At 36.3% G+C, this 18,157-nt stretch overlaps 1 protein-coding gene across 1 annotated transcript in view; it reads right to left on the reverse strand.

Moving 5' to 3' along the window:
• Positions 1-14,945: 14,945 nt before the first annotated feature.
• Positions 14,946-18,157, reverse strand: part of man2a1 (mannosidase, alpha, class 2A, member 1) — an 81,194-nt gene continuing 77,982 nt past the window's right edge. Inside the window, exon 22 of the mRNA XM_051696068.1 lies at positions 14,946-17,621. Within this exon, the coding sequence (XP_051552028.1) occupies positions 17,469-17,621 (153 nt within the window). The 3' untranslated portion in view covers positions 14,946-17,468. The remainder of the gene's footprint in view (positions 17,622-18,157) is intronic.

Raw genomic sequence — 18,157 nt, forward strand, 5'->3', positions numbered from 1 at the left:
TTCCGTTCAGTTTTGATTGAGATACATTATCATGCAGAAGTATGACAATCCTGAAAATTCCTGTAGAAGTTTCTCAGTTTCATCTAGTGGATTACAAATCAAGGTTCAGAAAAAACGCAAAAGAACCGAAACAGCAAGAAATGTCACAGGTGTCAGGAGGTATCTAAAAAGATTTGTTACAAATAATTTATTTAATGCCAAACTGAATGGAAGAAAGAATAACGCTGTTCTAAAAAAATCTTCTTCTAAACAAGAATAATTTACATCATCGTTTTCTGCCATATTGGCCAAAACATGCATATCAGTTAAAATGTGTTTTTGTGTTTCGTGAGTTTTGATATTTTACTCAGTAACAGATAAATAGCGAGTACAACACACAAATCATATACATTCTCAAATTCTTAATTAAGTAAGCTTTCATTATTTTAAATAAAATAAAAATTAAGCAGCATTATTTCAAATAGCATAGATTATCCTACTCAAATGCATGTGACATTAAAGGGATCTCATCATTTAATCACCCTCATGTCATCCCAGATGTGTACGAGGTCCGTGTACCTTCGGATATTCATTTTTGTCAAAACGGAATAACCAATAAATCAACCGTTTACTAATTTTTCATCTAGAAAGAAATGATCAAAATTGAGAAAACACTTTATTTTTCTTTAATTAAAAAAAATTAATATAAGAACTAGAAAAACAAGAATTCAGCTCGATTTCTAATTTTTTTCATTCAAGCGCTTAAAATAAGTGTACGAAGTACATGATTTGGCCACCGCAAGAAAGTAGTTGAAGAGCCCTGCCATAATACCTTTAAGTAACGAATCAAGAGAATCTCAGCAAGTTCATCAGAAGTATTTTCCATCTTCAATGCCTTCTGGTGAGATATAAAGTCATCAGCGAAGACTGTGCCAATCAAGTTCTGCATACAAGTGTTTGGTAGATTCTGGTTTGTAAAGCACTACTCAGCTAACACCTGAAACAGAGAGATAAGTAAGGCTAGTTACATTCACAATGGATTGAAAGACATCCCAACAAATGATCAAACTTGTGCATTTACACAACAGTTTTACCTGGACATTTTTATTTCTCTTCAACTTGCTTGGTGGTCAAACAATATCTAAGTCATATTAATTCCAACTAATTAATTCCAACGATGCCCATTTAGATCAAATAAATAAATATGGCTATTTTACAGTAAACACACACTTGTTACTTACTTCGGAGATTTGTACCATGAGAACAACAAAATACATCCACCTTGTTCAAACTAGGGCAGGAAACTAGTCCAAATAAGTCCTTTAAGCCCTCAATATTCTTTAGAATGGGGAGAAAAACAAATAGCATACAGTGCATCAGGAAAGTATTCACAGCGCTTCACTTTTTCCACATTTTGTTATGTTACAGCCTTATTCCAAAATGGATTAAATTCATTATTTTCCTCAAAATTCTACAAACAATACCCCATAATGACAACGTGAAAGAAGTTTGTTTGAAATCTTTGCAAATTTATAAAAAAAAAAACAAAACAAAAAAAAAACACAAAAAAAAAAAAAAAAAATCACATGTACATAAGTATTCACAGCCTTTGCTCAATACTTTGTTGAAGCACCTTTGGCACCAATTACAGCCTCAAGTCTTTTTGAGTATGATGCTACAAGCTTGGCACACCTATTTTTGGGCAGTTTCTCCCATTCTTCTTTGCAGGACCTCTCAAGCTCCATCAGGTTGGATGGGGAGCGTCGGTGCACAGCCATTTTCAGATCTCTCCAGAGATGTTCAATCGGGTTCAAGTCTGGGCTCTGGCTGGGCCACTCAAGGACATTCACAGAGTTGTCCCGTAGCCACTCCTTTGTTATCTTGGCTGTGTGCTTAGGGTCGTTGTCCTGTTGGAAGATGAACCTTCGCCCCAGTCTGAGGTCCAGAGCGCTCTGGAGCAGGTTTTCATCAAGGATGTCTCTGTACATTGCTGCATGCATCTTTCCCTCGATCCTGACTGGTCTCTCAGTTCCTGCTGCTGAAAAACATCCCCACAGCATGATGCTGCCACCACCATGCTTCACTGTAGGGATGGTATTGGCCAGGTGATGAGTGGTGCCTGGTTTCCTCCAGACATGACGCTTGCCATTCAGGCCAAAGAGTTCAATCTTTGTTTCATCAGACCAGAGAATTTTGTTTCTCATGGTCTGAGAGTCCTTCAGGTGCCTTTTGGCAAACTCCAGGCGGGCTGTCATGTGCCTTTTACTGAGGAGTGGCTTTCGTCTGGCCACTCTACCATACAGGCCTGATTGGTGGAGTGCTGCAGAGATGGTTGTTCTTCTGGAAGGTTCTCCTCTCTCCACAGAGAAATGCTGTAGCTCTGTCAGAGTGACCATCGGGTTCTTGGTCACCTCCCTGACTAAGGCCCTTCTCCCCCGATCGCTCAGTTTGGCCAGGCGGCCAGCTCTAGGAAGAGTCCTGGTGGTTCCAAACTTCTTCCATTTATGGATGATGGAGGCCACTGTGCTCATTGGGACCTTCAGTGCTGCAGAAATTTTTCTGTACCCTAACCCAGATCTGTGCCTCGATACAATCCTGTCTCAGAGGTCTACAGACAATTCCTTAGACTTCATGGCTTGGTTTGTACTCTGACATGCACTGTTAACTATGGGACCTTATATAGACAGGTGTGTGCCTTTCCAAATCATGTCCAATCAACTGAATTTACCACAGGTGGACTCCAATCAAGTTGTAGAAACATCTCAAGGATGATCAGTGGAAACAGGCTGCACCTGAGCTCAATTTTGAGTGTCATGGCAAAGGCTGCGAATACTTATGTACATGTGATTTTTTTTCCCGTTTTTTTATTTTTAATAAATTTGCAAAGATTTCAAACAAACTTCTTTCACGTTGTCATTATGGGGTATTGTTTGTAGAATTTTGAGGAAAATAATGAATTTAATCCATTTTGGAATAAGGCTGTAACATAACAAAATGTGGAAAAACTGAAGCATTGTGAATACTTTCCGGATGCACTGTATACTGTAAGTCTATCAGTTAAATTAAACAACAGTAACCTTAACAAAAAAAACGTAATTTAATCTAAAGAATCACAGGCTAACTCCACTGTAACAAGGTAAAGGATGGGCAAGGAGGAGGCGGGAACCGGCTAAACAGTCAATTTAAAGTTTAATGATAAAACTCAACATAAAACAAACATAAACAAACACAGAAACACATGCAACGCGGCAACATGTGTCTCACTCTCTCTCGAACTGGTGCCTCCGGCTAGTCTTTATCCCCCTCCCGGCTGATTAGCCCAATTCAGGGCCAGCCGTGTGTCCTCACGGCACGGCCCTGGCCTCCTCCTCGTCACACTCCTCCATCGCCTGACTCAGGCTAGGGAAACCCCCGGCATGACGCACTCCCCTCCCCTCCCTTCCTGGGACTTGCTGTATGTCTCCTTCCAACATTATGTACTGTTTGGGATATTTATGTAAATACATCTAAATTTAATATTTGTGTAGTTCCCGTATTACAAAAATAATAACAGAAGTTATGATTGAACTTGAGATTAACTTGAGCGAACATTTTGATGGAGGAAAAGTGCACGCTCAGAGACAGCATCCAATCATAAGCATGTGTTTGAACAGAAGTACTGTATATTCTTTCTCCAAAAGAAAACTCCTCTAATTAGAAGCTACATGCATGTAAACCTTAAATGCATGCAAACCGATTTTTTTGCATATGGTACAATAAATAAGTAGATATTATGTCCAAATTAATATGCACAACAATAAAGGTGTCTGTTCCAGTTCAATATTTTAAAGTTTTGAATGTACTTGCTTTGCTTTGCACAATTTTAATTCTTTCAATACACAGTAAGTTCATTTTGTTCATTCAGGCCAAATCCTTTTTAATTGGCATTATACATTGTATTTTGACAATATAGGGCAATGCAAGACAAACAACAGCATTAAAAAACAACAATAACCGTTGTTTGTACTTATTAAAGAAGGCAATCTGCAATCTGAATTGCTTAAAAACACTTTGTAAAAACTTTTGTGCAAACTAAAGGACATGCTACAGTTTCGCCTTACAATTTCAATACCTTTTTAGTGGTTGAACAGATTGCCCTTAAACAACTTTGACAATAAAAAGCACCCTCTAAAAGATGTACTAAACCTCATAGTTTGGGTATTGTCAAATCTACTGAGTTCTGTTGACTTTGTAATGCAGCAACATATTGAGCTCAATAGATTTTACATGGTGGAACAGATGGTTCCAGAATAAGTTAGATTAATTTACAGTATGTGAACTCTACTGAACACACTACACACTACAAGCTTTCATCTCATTTTGGCACTGTTCCTATTTATAAAGATATGTCTGCGCAGATGCAGCACCTCTAAATTTCAACACTATTTCAGTGGTTGCACACATTGCCCCAGGACAGCATTAACACTATCAAAATCACTCTTTTTGATATGACAATGTTTAGGGTTCAGTAGTTTTTGAATGTAGAGTACATTTCTATAAAATGAATTGAAATGCCTAATGTGAAATTTACATTAACAGCTCTAGTTGCATCACTCTCACCTCCAAATTTCAATACCTTTTTAAGTGGTGGCAAAGATTGCTCCAAAACAGCATTAACAATAACATTACTAAGCACCCTCTTAAAGTCATACTACACCTTACAGTTTGTCCATTGTCAACTGTACTCATTTCTGTTGACTTCCCATTGCGGCAACATAAAGAGCTCAATAAATTCTACATGGTGGCATAGATTACTCTAAAACAAGCTGGAAATCCATACATAAACCCTACTGAATATACTACACTTTAAAAACTTGAAGGTTTCACATGAGCTTAATATTAGTGATGTTCATTTTAATCAAGACATGTATGCACTAGGGGTGTAACGGTATGACATTTTCACGGTATGATAACTGTCACAAAAAATGCAACGGTATTACAGTATCACGGTATTGAGGTGCATTCATAATGTTTTTGCAGTTTAATATTTGGTTATAAAATATGTCTGATAAACACACAGAGAAATATTTCAGTTATAACCAATTCTTGAACTTTATTTTGGATGTCTTCAACTTTAATCCTTTAACTTTTGATCTTGAACATCAGGACACTCTCTTAATCTGACATGGTAAAACAAATAAAAGAAAAAAATCATATGTAAAACAATAATAATAAAAAATAAAAAATGCAACATGTACAGTAGTCAGATTAATATAACTAAAAAAATATTTTGTTGTTATTGTATGATTTATGAAACTGAATTGTAATAATTTGTAATGATTATTGCCCAGGTTAACACTTTCAGTAATTTGTTGCATTTGTGATGTAGTTTAATTCTAAACAATACCTACTTAAAAAAATATATTTATTTTTGCAGTTTATTTATTGGCATTTTGTCCAATACTGTCTATTTTCTGCCCCGGTTTCAATGACAATTTCCTGCACAGCAAAAGCCATGCACTTTGTAAACCCTATTTAGTACTATGTTTTATAAATAAGACATATTATTAGTAGTATCAAACACATTGTTGGCCTACCGTTGCGCTGCAGTTAGGCAAATGAACAAACAGTTGACACATCTCGTTAAACAATATACTGTATTTCCACTTACATTCATCTCCGCAAAAAAAAAAAAAAGAAAGAAAGTCATACACATCTGGGATGACATGAAGGTGAGTAAATAAGGAGAGAATTTTCAATTATTGGATGAACTATCCCTTTAAATAATCAAAAGTTATGTCAGAGCTGAGACAATTCAAAAGTAATCCAAAAAATAATCAGATTAGCTCATCTAAAAACATATAATCCAAGAGATTACATTACTCGTCAAAATGTTAGTAATGTAATTGGTAATCAGTAAAATTCAGAAGTAATCCACCCAGCACTATTCATACAATGATACAATCATTTAAATGCTTTTCTTTATACTTTTGTTCATAAAACTCAAAATGTGTTTCTGGGTCAAAGTAACCCAAAACGTTGGAAGCAGGTCACTTATGGTGTTGAATCCTCTATTCTGTACATACTGTACATTTAGCAAACATGTGATTTACCTCCAGTTAACTGGTGTCAAAGTAGAGTCTAGATCTCAAAACCACCTGACACCTGTACAGTAAATTCACTTTTGCCTTGTTAAATTCTATCCAGGAGAAACCCCTTTGAAATAACACACTGCTTCATTGAAAAATACAATGCACAAGGCTCCAAGGAGCAGGAACAGTACGAAAATCTTGCTCGGAAGCTTCTGAATTGATGCAAGGTGGCAAACAATGTTTCCACACCAGTATAAATCTAGTCAATTCCTAAAGTACATGGCCTAAGTAATAAAATGAAAATTGATGCAATTCTATGTGTTGCCACAAAGTGGAGACAAATGTCCATTGATGATAAGGACTATCTTTTATGTCCTCAGCGCCGTGCTTGATTCAGATCTATTGAAGTCAAACATGTTGATCTCATTGTAGCCTGGACACAGATTCTCCTGCTGAGCTTGTGCAATGGAAAATGAGCAATGGTTAGCCAGTGACTTGCAATGACTGCCAGTTTTTCTCTACTGTTACAATATCTTTATAGTGAGGGTCACAAAGTATGGCATGTGTTGACTTTATCATAGAGAGAACACATTGGCAGTGGGACAGTAATTGTATTAAAGGGATAGTTCACCCGAAAAATAAATTCTCTCATCATTTACTCACCCCCATGCCATCCCAGATGTCAGTGGCTTTCTTTCTTCTGCTAAACACAAATGAAGATTTTCAGAAGAATTTCAGCTCTGTAGGTCCATACAAAGCAAGTGAATGATGACCAGAACTTTGAAGGTCCAAAAGCACATAAAGGCAGCATAAAAGTAATCCATACAACTCCAGTTTAATCCATGTCTTCAGAAGTCATATGATAGGTGTGGGTGAGAAACAGATCAATATATAAGTCCTTTTGTACTATAAATCTCAGGAAACCCAAAGTCTTGTGAGATGAAGATGCTTCAGGTATAAACACATATAAACACAATACAAATATCGCTACATATAGGTAACTCTGTAACTACAGGCACTGTTGACCTGATTTATACTCCATAAAAATGGAATGCATTATTTAAGTGTGTAAAACTGATACATGGCACAATTAAAAAAAAAAACTGTTTGTAATGACATCTGGGGTCAGGTATAATTTTGGTGAAAATTAACATATTTGCATGTTAATTGGAATGTTTTTTTTTTTGTTTTTTTTAATAATGTTAATTGACTTTTTTATATTTAATAATAATAATAACAACATATTATTATCATAACGTAATTGGTATGTAAATCTATAACTGGGTCTATATTAACCATTGCAAAGGGGTTTTATTTTTATAAGAGAGAATATTAAGTTTACAGCTTAAGGGAAAGAGGGAGGTACGCTACCAAGATTTACCAAACATGTTATTTTGCTGTTCACTTTGCTGTGTGTTGCGGATGTAAGTGATCCCAAACTTTTGAAGGCCAATTCTGTGTAGATCAACTATTTCACTCTCAGTTTAATAATAATAATAAAAAAAAAATGTTGTGTCTTTGATTGACAGATCGTTGCAGAACAACAGAAGCATGGCTTTAACCAGGTACTATGGCACTGCCTTCTCAGTTCTTAGCTATCACTGTGTAAAACAATGCCAGCTCCCTCAAGTGATCAAACAACTCATGTTGCTGAGAGATACACTTCAACAAGACAACTGGTAAGTGAAGCATTTGAGTTTTTATGTTATATAAAATGCTTATAGGCAGAAATGTACAGTACAATCCTGAAAGAACTTTAGCTTTTTTTTCTGTATATCCTCTGTGGGTTAGGACTGATGATTATCGGGGAGGCTGCCAAATCTAGCATGCTGTGCCTGCGGAACCTAATGAACCTTCACATGCCCTGAAGACAAGAAAGCACTCAGCTGCATAAGAAGGTAAAAGGATGAAAGAAATACAACCAACTGATTTAAAGGAATATTTCACCCAAAAATGAATGGTCTTCTCACCCTCATGTAGCTCACAACCTGAATGATTTTCTTTCTACTGTGGAACACAAAAGATGTTTTGCAGAATGTCCAAGCTGATCTTTTCCATAAAATAAGTATAGACATTGAGCAGTCACTACCAAGCTCAGAAAAAAACACTCTAAATGTACTATAAATGTAGTGCATATCATACAATAGACTGAAATTTAAAGGAATAGTTCACCCAAAAATTACAATTCTGTCATTATTTACTCACCCTCATGTCCTTTCAAACCTGTATGACTTTCTTCTGTAGAACACAAAAGGAAGAATTCTAAAGCATTTCTCATTCGCTAAATTTCAATACAATGGCAGTTGATAGGGACTCACTTTAAAGCTTATTAAAGGACCCAGAAGTATCATGAAAGTAGTCCATGCGACTCATGCTTCATATTAAGTCCTCTGAAGGGATACGATAGGATTAGTTGAGAAAATCTTGAATTCTGCCACAAAAACTCTACTGTCTGAGATCCGCAGAGGAATGAAAATTAAATGGGTTTAGAACGACATGAGGGTGAGAAAATAATGACATTATTTACATTTTTTTGGGTGAACAATTTGCTAAAAATCACCCCTTCTGCAGTAGTTTCATATTTCATTCATACTTGCGAATATCCAAACTTGGTGCCTCAAGATGCATCCCATGTTTAATGACAATGACGTCAACTGGTTCTCGAGTGTCTTACGACCGTGATTTCCTTTAGTGTTCCACAGAAGAAAGAAAATCATACAAGTTTTGAATGATATGAGTGTGAGTAAATTATGATAGAATTTTCATGTTTGGGTGAACTATTATTTTAAGTAAAGTATGGGTTACACTTTCAAAAACATTCTGATAAAGCAATTATCTATTCACATGATTCATTAATTCTCATTTGCGTTAGTGTTTTTTTTTTTTTTTGCTTAAACAGGAAATTATTTTCCATTTTCCAGCTTAAATGGATAGTTCACTCAAAATGAAAATTCCCTCATCATTTACTCACCCTCATGCCATCACAGATGTGTATGACTTTCTTCAGCTGAACACAAACAAAGATTTTTAGATGAATATCTCTGCTCTGCAGGTTCATACAATGCAAGTGAATGGTGATCAGACCTTTGTAGCTCCATAAATCTCATAAAGGAAATATAGAAGTAATCTGTATGACTCCAGTATTTAAATCCATTTCTTCAGAAGTGATATAATAGGTGTGGGTGAGAAACAGAACCATATTTAAGTAATTTTTTTACTCTAAATCTCCACTTTCACTTTCAGATGTGAAACTAAACATGCACCATATGTGACATTCAGATGTAAAAGTGAAGAATAAAAAAAGGGCTTAAATATTGTTCTGTTTCTCACACACACACCTATCATATCACTTCTGAAGACATGGATTAAAACACTGGAGTCATATGGATTACTTTTATGGTGCCCTTATGTGCTTTTTGGAGCGCCAAAGGTCTGATCACCTTGCATTGTATGGACCTACAGAGCTGAAATATTCTTCAAAAAATCTTCGTTTGAGTTCTGCAGAAGAAAGAAAGTCATACACATCTGGGATGGCATGAGGGTGAGTAAATGGTGAGAGAATTGTAATTTTTGGGTGAACTATCCCTTTAAGAAGCACAGTCAATTGTGTTGTTCAGGTTGTATTCTAAATCCTGGAAGAGAATTAGCATTTTTGAGTCATGGGATCCTTCGGGATTTTCCCAGTTCCAGCCCTACTTATTAAACATCATAAGCTGCTGCATAGGGCCCCGCCCCCGCTACCACCAGGGGTCCCCCTATCATGGGCTCAGTGTAGCCAAATAATTATTTGCAGCAAGTGTAAATAGCAGTGGCCACACAGCTCAGCTATATGCACACCAGCAGTTCAATGGAACCTGTTAAAACAAACCAAAAAAATAAATAAATAAATAAAATGAAATACTGTAAGCTTTGAAGAAAAGGCTCAGAGACACAAGTATGTGAATTTGACCATCACACATTAAGGAAATGCCGTAGAGACATTAGTATGTCAATAGACTTGCGATACGACAACCCAAGTTTGATGTCCCCTTTTGCCAACTTTTCTCTTCTACCCAAATCTATCCCATGTAGGTGAAGACAGACAGCTGCTGTATGCTGTCAGCTGTTGGGGAGTCATTTATTTAAAATTTAAAAAAGAACACAAAAGATGTAAATAAGGGGAGTATAATATAACTGAAAGTAAACGCGTGTCGTCGCTGTGGTCGTATAGAGAAGGGGGACAGGTGGACGTGAACACTAACGTTCTAAACCGTTTATTTGTGTTGTTGGCAGTATTAGTGCAAGAACATGCAGCGCAAAATTGGAACGGAACACACGTTTACTGCTGGCACAACACAACGTGCCATAACAGTTGCTTCCAGTGTAGACAGCTTCATGGATTATAATGGGTTCTATTGCTTTTGACGTGACGCGCTGCTCACGTCCGGTGTTCACAGGGTGTTAGAATGTGTCCCTCCCAGTTTTCAGATCGTTCCTACGCCCCTGAATCTGAGTTATTAAATACTTTTTCAGATTACTTGATTGATCGTCAGAAAAATTGTTAGATTACTCAATTACCAAAATAACTGATAGTGTATTTATTTATTTGGTTAGTAGCCAATTTATTAGCGGAATAATGTAGAGTCAGCCGGTTGTTATCTCAAAATAAATCCCTTCAGGGTGAAGACTGATCTTGATCTTGATAACAACCAGCTGACTATACATGATCCTTAATTATTAATTTGAGCATGTGATTGGTGCGTTTTATTAGTTTAAAAATATATGTCCTTTCATTTTTGTACTTCTGAAGCAGTTATGCCTGTGCTAAAAAACTAATTAACATTTGTGCATATTGTACAGTACCTGTAGGTTTTTAGGGCTTATTTTGAAAATCTGCTTAGGGCCCCCAAAATGCTAGGGGTGGCCCTTGATTTTCCATTGTGTTTTTGTGATGGCAGTTTTGGATTTGTTAGTAAAATAAGGTCAATGGTTAACATTACTTTAAAATCCTTGGACATTTTGTTCTACAACATAAATGACTCACAGTCATACTCCAAATGTGAATTTTGAAGCCACTGTGTTTAAAAAAATATATATATTTTGCTAACAAGTTGCTAGATGGTTACCCATGGTGAACCCATTGCGAAATAGCCTTCCTGCGAATTTGCCTAGAAAGTGACGTCACGGCGGAACAGCTGTATCATAAATAAGCCACTGGTTGATTGATTTAGTCTAAAAGTGTAACACTGTGGCTCTGTGGCACTATCAAAACATTCCTCTGTTTGTTTGAGTGACCCATCCAGCCGGTCCCAGCAATATCGACTCAACCAATGGCATGAGTTTGAGGCGAGACTATCCATTTGTACAAACAATGGGAGACGGGGTAGTTTTCTGGAATCTGTTTGAAAACATTGTTTTTTGCAGTTCCGTTCTGTTGCTAGTGTTGCAGAAATGTCAAAATTCAGCTTAAAATGTGGCTTTTTGAGGTAATGTAAAGTAAACCAGACCTTTTGAATCCCAAATCCCCAGTTGTTCAGAATGGTTTCCTTCTATTTCAGAGGGATTTATCCATTCAAAGTGTGCAGACATTAGATACAAGTATTGACTTAATTGACTTGAAGGGATAGTTCACCCAAAAATACAAATTCTCTTATCATTTACTCACCCTCATGATATCCCAGATGTGTATGACTTCCTTTCTTCACCTGAATACATTTGAAGAAAAATAGAAAAATATCTTGGCTCAGTAGGTTCTTAAAATGCAAGTGGATGGTGATTCGACTTTTGAAGCTCCAAAAATCAGAGACAGTCAGCATAAATGTCATCCAAATGACTCCAGCTGTTAAATTAATGTCTCCTAAAGTGACACCATCGCCTTTGGTGCGAAAAAGATCAATATTTAAGTACTTTTTTTTAACTCTAAATCATTGCTTCTGGTCAGCAGCAGTATGTACGTGTGATGAAATCATGTTGGCATGTGAGACACGTGGGAACTGAGGCACGTACGTCACATACGGAAAAGCAGCGCTGTTCATGAGTAGGAGGAATGCTGTACAGTAGCTTCGTAGGTTTTGGTTTAGATCTGTATTTGTATCTGTTTCTTTACTCACAATGGTACTTTTCTGTGCTCATCCTGGATGTCTCAACCGAGAGAAAAATGTGAGATTACGTCCGTAACTTTCCAACGCGAATACGTCATACAAGAAACCATGTGAAGTTTTAAAGTTTTAAAATATATTGGATTGCAGAATAAACACTGTAAAATTTTATTTAAATTACTCAAAGTCTTTGGATTACTTCTTTAGCAATGGCATATTTTTCTTACTTCTTTTGTCTATGAACAAGTGAATAACAACTGAAAAAAATCTGCCAGTACAGAATACATTTATAATAAAAATACATTTTCTGAAAAAAGCCGAAAATATAATAGGATTTTTGCAGTAAAATTTTCCCCTAATATCAAATGTCTTACTAGAAAAATAAAATGATCTGGCTTCAATTTTCTTAATAAGAAATTAATAATTAATAATAAATTATAATCATGCCTGGTAACAGGTACATCTAAAAGAGCTTGAAATAGCATTTTAGCTTAGCATAAAGCGAAATGTTTTATTTCAGCTGCACCAACCTTACTTCAAAACCCCACAAAGTGTAATATAGTATCTTTTTCTGATCTTATTTGGATACTTTTCATAGAATTAGGGAGAAAATATATTAATTGTAGCTACTCAAACCAGCCCATCTGGCACCAACAAACATCCATGTGATTATCTAATCAGCCAATCGTGTGGCAGCAGTGCAGTGCATAAAATCATTCAGATACGGGTCAGGAGCTTCAGTTAATGTTCACATCAACCATCAGAATGGGGAAAAAATGTGATCTCAGTGATTTGGACCGTGGCATGATTGTTGGTGCCAGACGGGCTAGTTTGAGTATTTCTGTAACTGCTGATCTCCTGGGATTTTCACACACAACAGTCTCTAGAATTTACTCCGAATGGTGCCAAAAACATCCAGTAAGCGGCAGTTCTGCGGATGGAAACACCTTGTTGATGAGAGAGGTCAACAGAGAATAGCCAGACTGGTTCAAACTGACAAAGTCTACGGTAACTCAGATAACCACTCTGTACAATTGTGGTCTCAGAATGCTTTTCTGAGATGCGGGTTGGCGCTGTTTTGGCGGCACGAGGGGAACTACACAATATTAGGCAGGATATTTTAATGTTGTGACTGATCGGTGTGTGTGTGTATGTATATATATATATATATATATATATATATATTAAGCTTCTAGCTGAATAATGCATGAGCCTTATCAGGACTACATTTTTAAAATTATATCATACCTAATCCTGAGGTGGCATGGTAATAGCATGTTCATAAAACATCAGACAGGAAAATACATTTGAATGTATACAAAATTCTGAAGCACACCATTTGGCTTTAAACATTAATCTAGTGGAATGCACTCAAACAAGTCTAGAACCGTATCTTAATTCAAGTCTCAGCAACCCCGCTCCTATGCTATGTGTGTGCGTGCACAGAGCGAGCGGATCATTTGGCGGCTAGCACAGAGTGTTTCACACATCTGGCTCTAACCAGCACAGCTCACCACTCATTCTGCAAACCTCCAGCAGAGAATAAGAACCGCTGCTCCTGCCAAACCACAACTACGGTTAGGACATGCTTCCCCGGGATAAGTTTTTTGCAAAAACAACATTAATGCGTTTAATTCTGGTGACTTTGAGAGAAGCATTTTTACTTTTGTATTTGTAGCATTCATGTAACCATTGGCTACAAAGAATTTCTAAAAACTTGTTCAAATGACACAGCACTAGCTGAAGTTTTGAAAAAGAATCCTTTTGTTTTCATTGATTGTAGGTAAATATCCACTTCATCCAGCTCTCTGTTTATTCTCTGTGTTCTAAACTAAAGTATCCCGATACTGTTTTACTGCATGAGAATTGCGTAATGTCATGTAAAGCACACGAGTATGTACTGCATTTGATGAAGAACGCTTTTCTCAGCTGGCAAAACAATTCGTTAGCTGTGTCCAAAATGGCTCACTTGTTCACTCATTCACTCCAATGCATACTATATTGTAGTGACATATCTACTGTATATTCGGGTGCAGCCAATGATTCATTAGTGAATAAACAGGCATCATTTGTTCTGATTTTAAACTGCTGACAGAGATGCGGGACACACATCATGATTGCTGAAATTTTTACCAAGGAAATGTTTCTTAATTTCTTATATGTGTGTGGCGAGCAGGGCGGGGCCGAGTGGCGTCTCGGCAGAGCGACGCCGGGAAGATTAGTGGTGAATGAGTTCCACATGTGTGCCACAATGTGTGACAATGCTACCAAAATATTTGTGTTACTTTGTCAACGTACATAATGTGGGTGCAACATTCTTTCATCACAGTTATTGAATTTCTATTACCATTGCTCATTTAGAGATATGAACAAACCCCTAACCCTAATTATTAAGCGTATGCACATAACTCATCCACCAACACTTACTCTACGGACATGAATGATCCCTTAAATTGTATGGATTATTAGGAGAGATGTGTTAATACTTTTCTAAGTGACTGTATTTATGATTTTCACCTTGTGGACAATAAAAACAATCACAAAAATCCCATAAACTTGCATTGAAGTAAGGACCCAAGACTAGGGACCATGTCATAGAGACTTGGAGGTGGGCTCTCTTAAATTGGGCCAGTAAGCATCCACCTAGCAACCACCTCACAGCAACACCCTGGCATCAACTTTTGCCCAGGCTAGCAACACAATAAAAATCAATTCCTTTTTACAATAAGTGATGTTATTTTGTTTCATGGGCATTAGTTTTGACCTCATTATATTGGATTACATAGATATCTGTCAATCAAACAAAATCCAAACAAAATAAAACTACACAATTTTTATTTTCCTGACAGACAGACATTCGCTGATGAAGATGCACACTCTTCAGACATCTTTCAGTATATTAAAAAAGAGGAATGTTCTCACAGGGTACAAAAAGCATCGTTCATAGTCCTGATTCACTACAGTCACAGACCAATTTGGTCATAAAAGAGAAGAGTGAATTAAGCAGCTATGTTGGAATACAGTGATCAAAAAACATTTGGCTGACCAACAGAACGACATGCCAGTCAATATTTTAACAAACAGAAAAAGAACAACAGGCTGATTCAATTAACATTCTAAAAAAAAAATCACAGCAGCAAGTCAACAAATGATCATCCTTCATCACACTTAAGACAAGTGGTCAATGCTATTCACTGCTTAAAAGCTGATTAAAAGAATAAAAGAAAACAGAAAGAAAAAAGAAAAACAATACACCCCAAAAATAGAAGTTAGGACTTGCAATAATAATGCATGGCAAATTTGACTGATCTCCTACATATGAGAGTGTTACAAAAACTATGTCAGGTAAAAACTGTGATCGCTTGGACAATTTCTATCTACAGGAAGTCTATGATATAAAGGTAAAACTCCCACATAATGTGTGATCACTCAAACCTGCAGGTTAAAAAAAAATAAAAAAAGATCATTGTTGCATAAGATTAAAAAGTAGATTTGCATAGTGTGTAATTGTGTTATGTATACAACAGTTTCAGTTCTAAAAAAGATTATTTCCATTCTTAACTAAACTTCAACACAATCAAATGAAGTTTAGTTTTACAAATCCATAGTAATCGCGACCCCATTTTATAATCAAGCATCACTTCAGACTAAATCAAATCCCCATTGCTAGAGTTGTATTAATATTTGTATAAATACGTATTTATATTCAGATAGCCTAATATATTAAATAACACATTTAATATCCTCTCGGATATCTATCTTCTCTGGGTATAACAACTGATGCAAAAAAAAAAAAAAAGAAAAAAAAAAATCACTACACATCTTTTGTACACAATCATTCAACCACCTTTAGTGGACTTTTTTTAAACCCGAACCTATTTGCAATCCTTCAGACTGTGTAAAATAGACAAATTAGGGAAAAAAGGCTGACCAATATATACTAGGTATACACTGTAAAAACAGACAATAACAAGAATCCCTCAAAAAAAGACAAAAGATATTTGAAAGTACAATCTGACAAGTGTGAAAAAATAAAGTCATCTCCATTTCATCTTCTTGAGTTCTATTAAATGACCCATTTCAATTAATGTGATTAACACATGTAACTTGCAGTCATTTGCATTGCTAATAATGATCAAAGAACATTTAAAGTATGCATGGCTCGATATCTGCATTTGTAAATTGCAAAAAAAAAAAAAAAAAAAAAAGAAAAAACACTTCACAAATGTTTGATTGTGGAGATACATCGTTGTTTAAAGATCATAACCTAAAACCTGTGTGGCATTTTTCTATTTTAAAAGTAACGGTGAATGATTAAAACAAATGTAGTCTGTTATCATAAAAGCTTTCAGCATTACTTATTTGATCACTTTAAAGGCATAGTTTACCCAAAAATGAAAATTCTCTCATCATTTACTCACCCTCATGCTATCCCAGATGTGTAAGACTTATTTTCTTCTGCTGAACACAAATGAAGATTTTTAGAAGAATATCTCAGCTTTGTAGGTCCATACAATGCAAGTGACACCTATCATATCACTTCTGAAGACATGGATTTAACCACTAGAGTCTTATGGATTACTTTTATGCAGACTTATGTGATTTTTTTTTGAGCTTCAATTTTGGCACCCATTCACTTGTACTGTATGGACCAAAAGAGCTGGATAATTCTTCTAAAAATCTTAATGTGTTCAGCAGAAGAAAGAAAGTCATACACATCTGGGATGGCATGAGAGTGAGTAAATGACAGAATTTTCATTTTTGGGTGAACTATTTCTTTAAGACAGATCCCACCCTCTAAGACTAAGGCACAATTCTGAGTAAGAACTTTGGAATATCAAAAAAAAAAAACAAACAAACAAAAAAAAACAATTCTGCCAAGATTCCAATTGTTTTACAATTTAGATTTTAAAAAACTTTAATTCAGGAACCTTGAAAATAAAATGAACAGAGCATAAGCCCTCTGATCACACAGGCTAAACTTTTCTGGTAGTCGAGTAACATAAGCAAGAACAGCGATTTTGTGCACCAACCACTGTGGCAACGTTTTTAAAACGGTACAAGAAATTTGTATATTCCCAGTACAAAAGAAGTCAACTGCCAGCACAGTGAATCAGGCATAAGAATTTTCACGTTCTATGTTATTTTAAAATATCCTGAGAGAACTGGTTGGGAATTCTTTTAGATTTCATATTGCACTTTTACCGTGAAGCTTAAGGTTTATGTTGACAATCACTCAGAGTCCTTAACTGAAGGCAACAACTACAGAGTCATGTGTAAAATGCTGAGAACATGAGCCGAGTAATGACAAAAGAGGGAGCGACTGCGGCCGTTGCATGGCTCAGCTCAGCTGCAGGCGGTAAGTCCTGATTTCCATGGGTTTAAGGCTGATCTCCTGCTGGTCTGTCTCACTGTTGTGTGTGTGCATCAAAGACAGTGAGGCAGGAGTGATGCTTTTCACCTTAAGGTCTGTCAGGAACTTCTCTAAATGAATCTACACACACAGACACAGACAGCAAACACGGTGTATGTTGATTAGTGCTTTTCCATTGCAATAACATGCAACATTGCAATACCATCCAAACATGCATTAAGTAACAGCCTTAGAATTTTATATTTTACTTGTAAAACAGCTAAGCCTGCCAACAAATTAGAAAGTAAATCTCTAAATATTCTGTATCTACATGGTTTCGTCTGTGAATACCTTCTTTACTAATTTACATGAACATGTTAAAGGTGATGTGTGAATTTTTGGCATAATATATATTTATGAAATATGCATATTTGAACGCAACCTCTGTGATACTATCAAAACACTGATCTATTTGTTTGAGCATCCCAACCAGCTCATCATAGCAACATTGGATCAACCAATGGCATGAGTTTGGGGCGGGACTAACGATGTCAAAAGTATCAGTATTTCGATACCTAGTCGATACTGGTCGATACTGATACTGCAGTACATGTAGTACAGAGATCCGACTTAATTCGGTCCCAGCGTGCCATCTGACTGACACCAGGCCACTTTTA

Source organism: Myxocyprinus asiaticus, chromosome 4 (genome assembly GCF_019703515.2).
Source record: "Myxocyprinus asiaticus isolate MX2 ecotype Aquarium Trade chromosome 4, UBuf_Myxa_2, whole genome shotgun sequence".
NCBI classification, from domain to species: Eukaryota; Metazoa; Chordata; class Actinopteri; order Cypriniformes; family Catostomidae; genus Myxocyprinus; species Myxocyprinus asiaticus.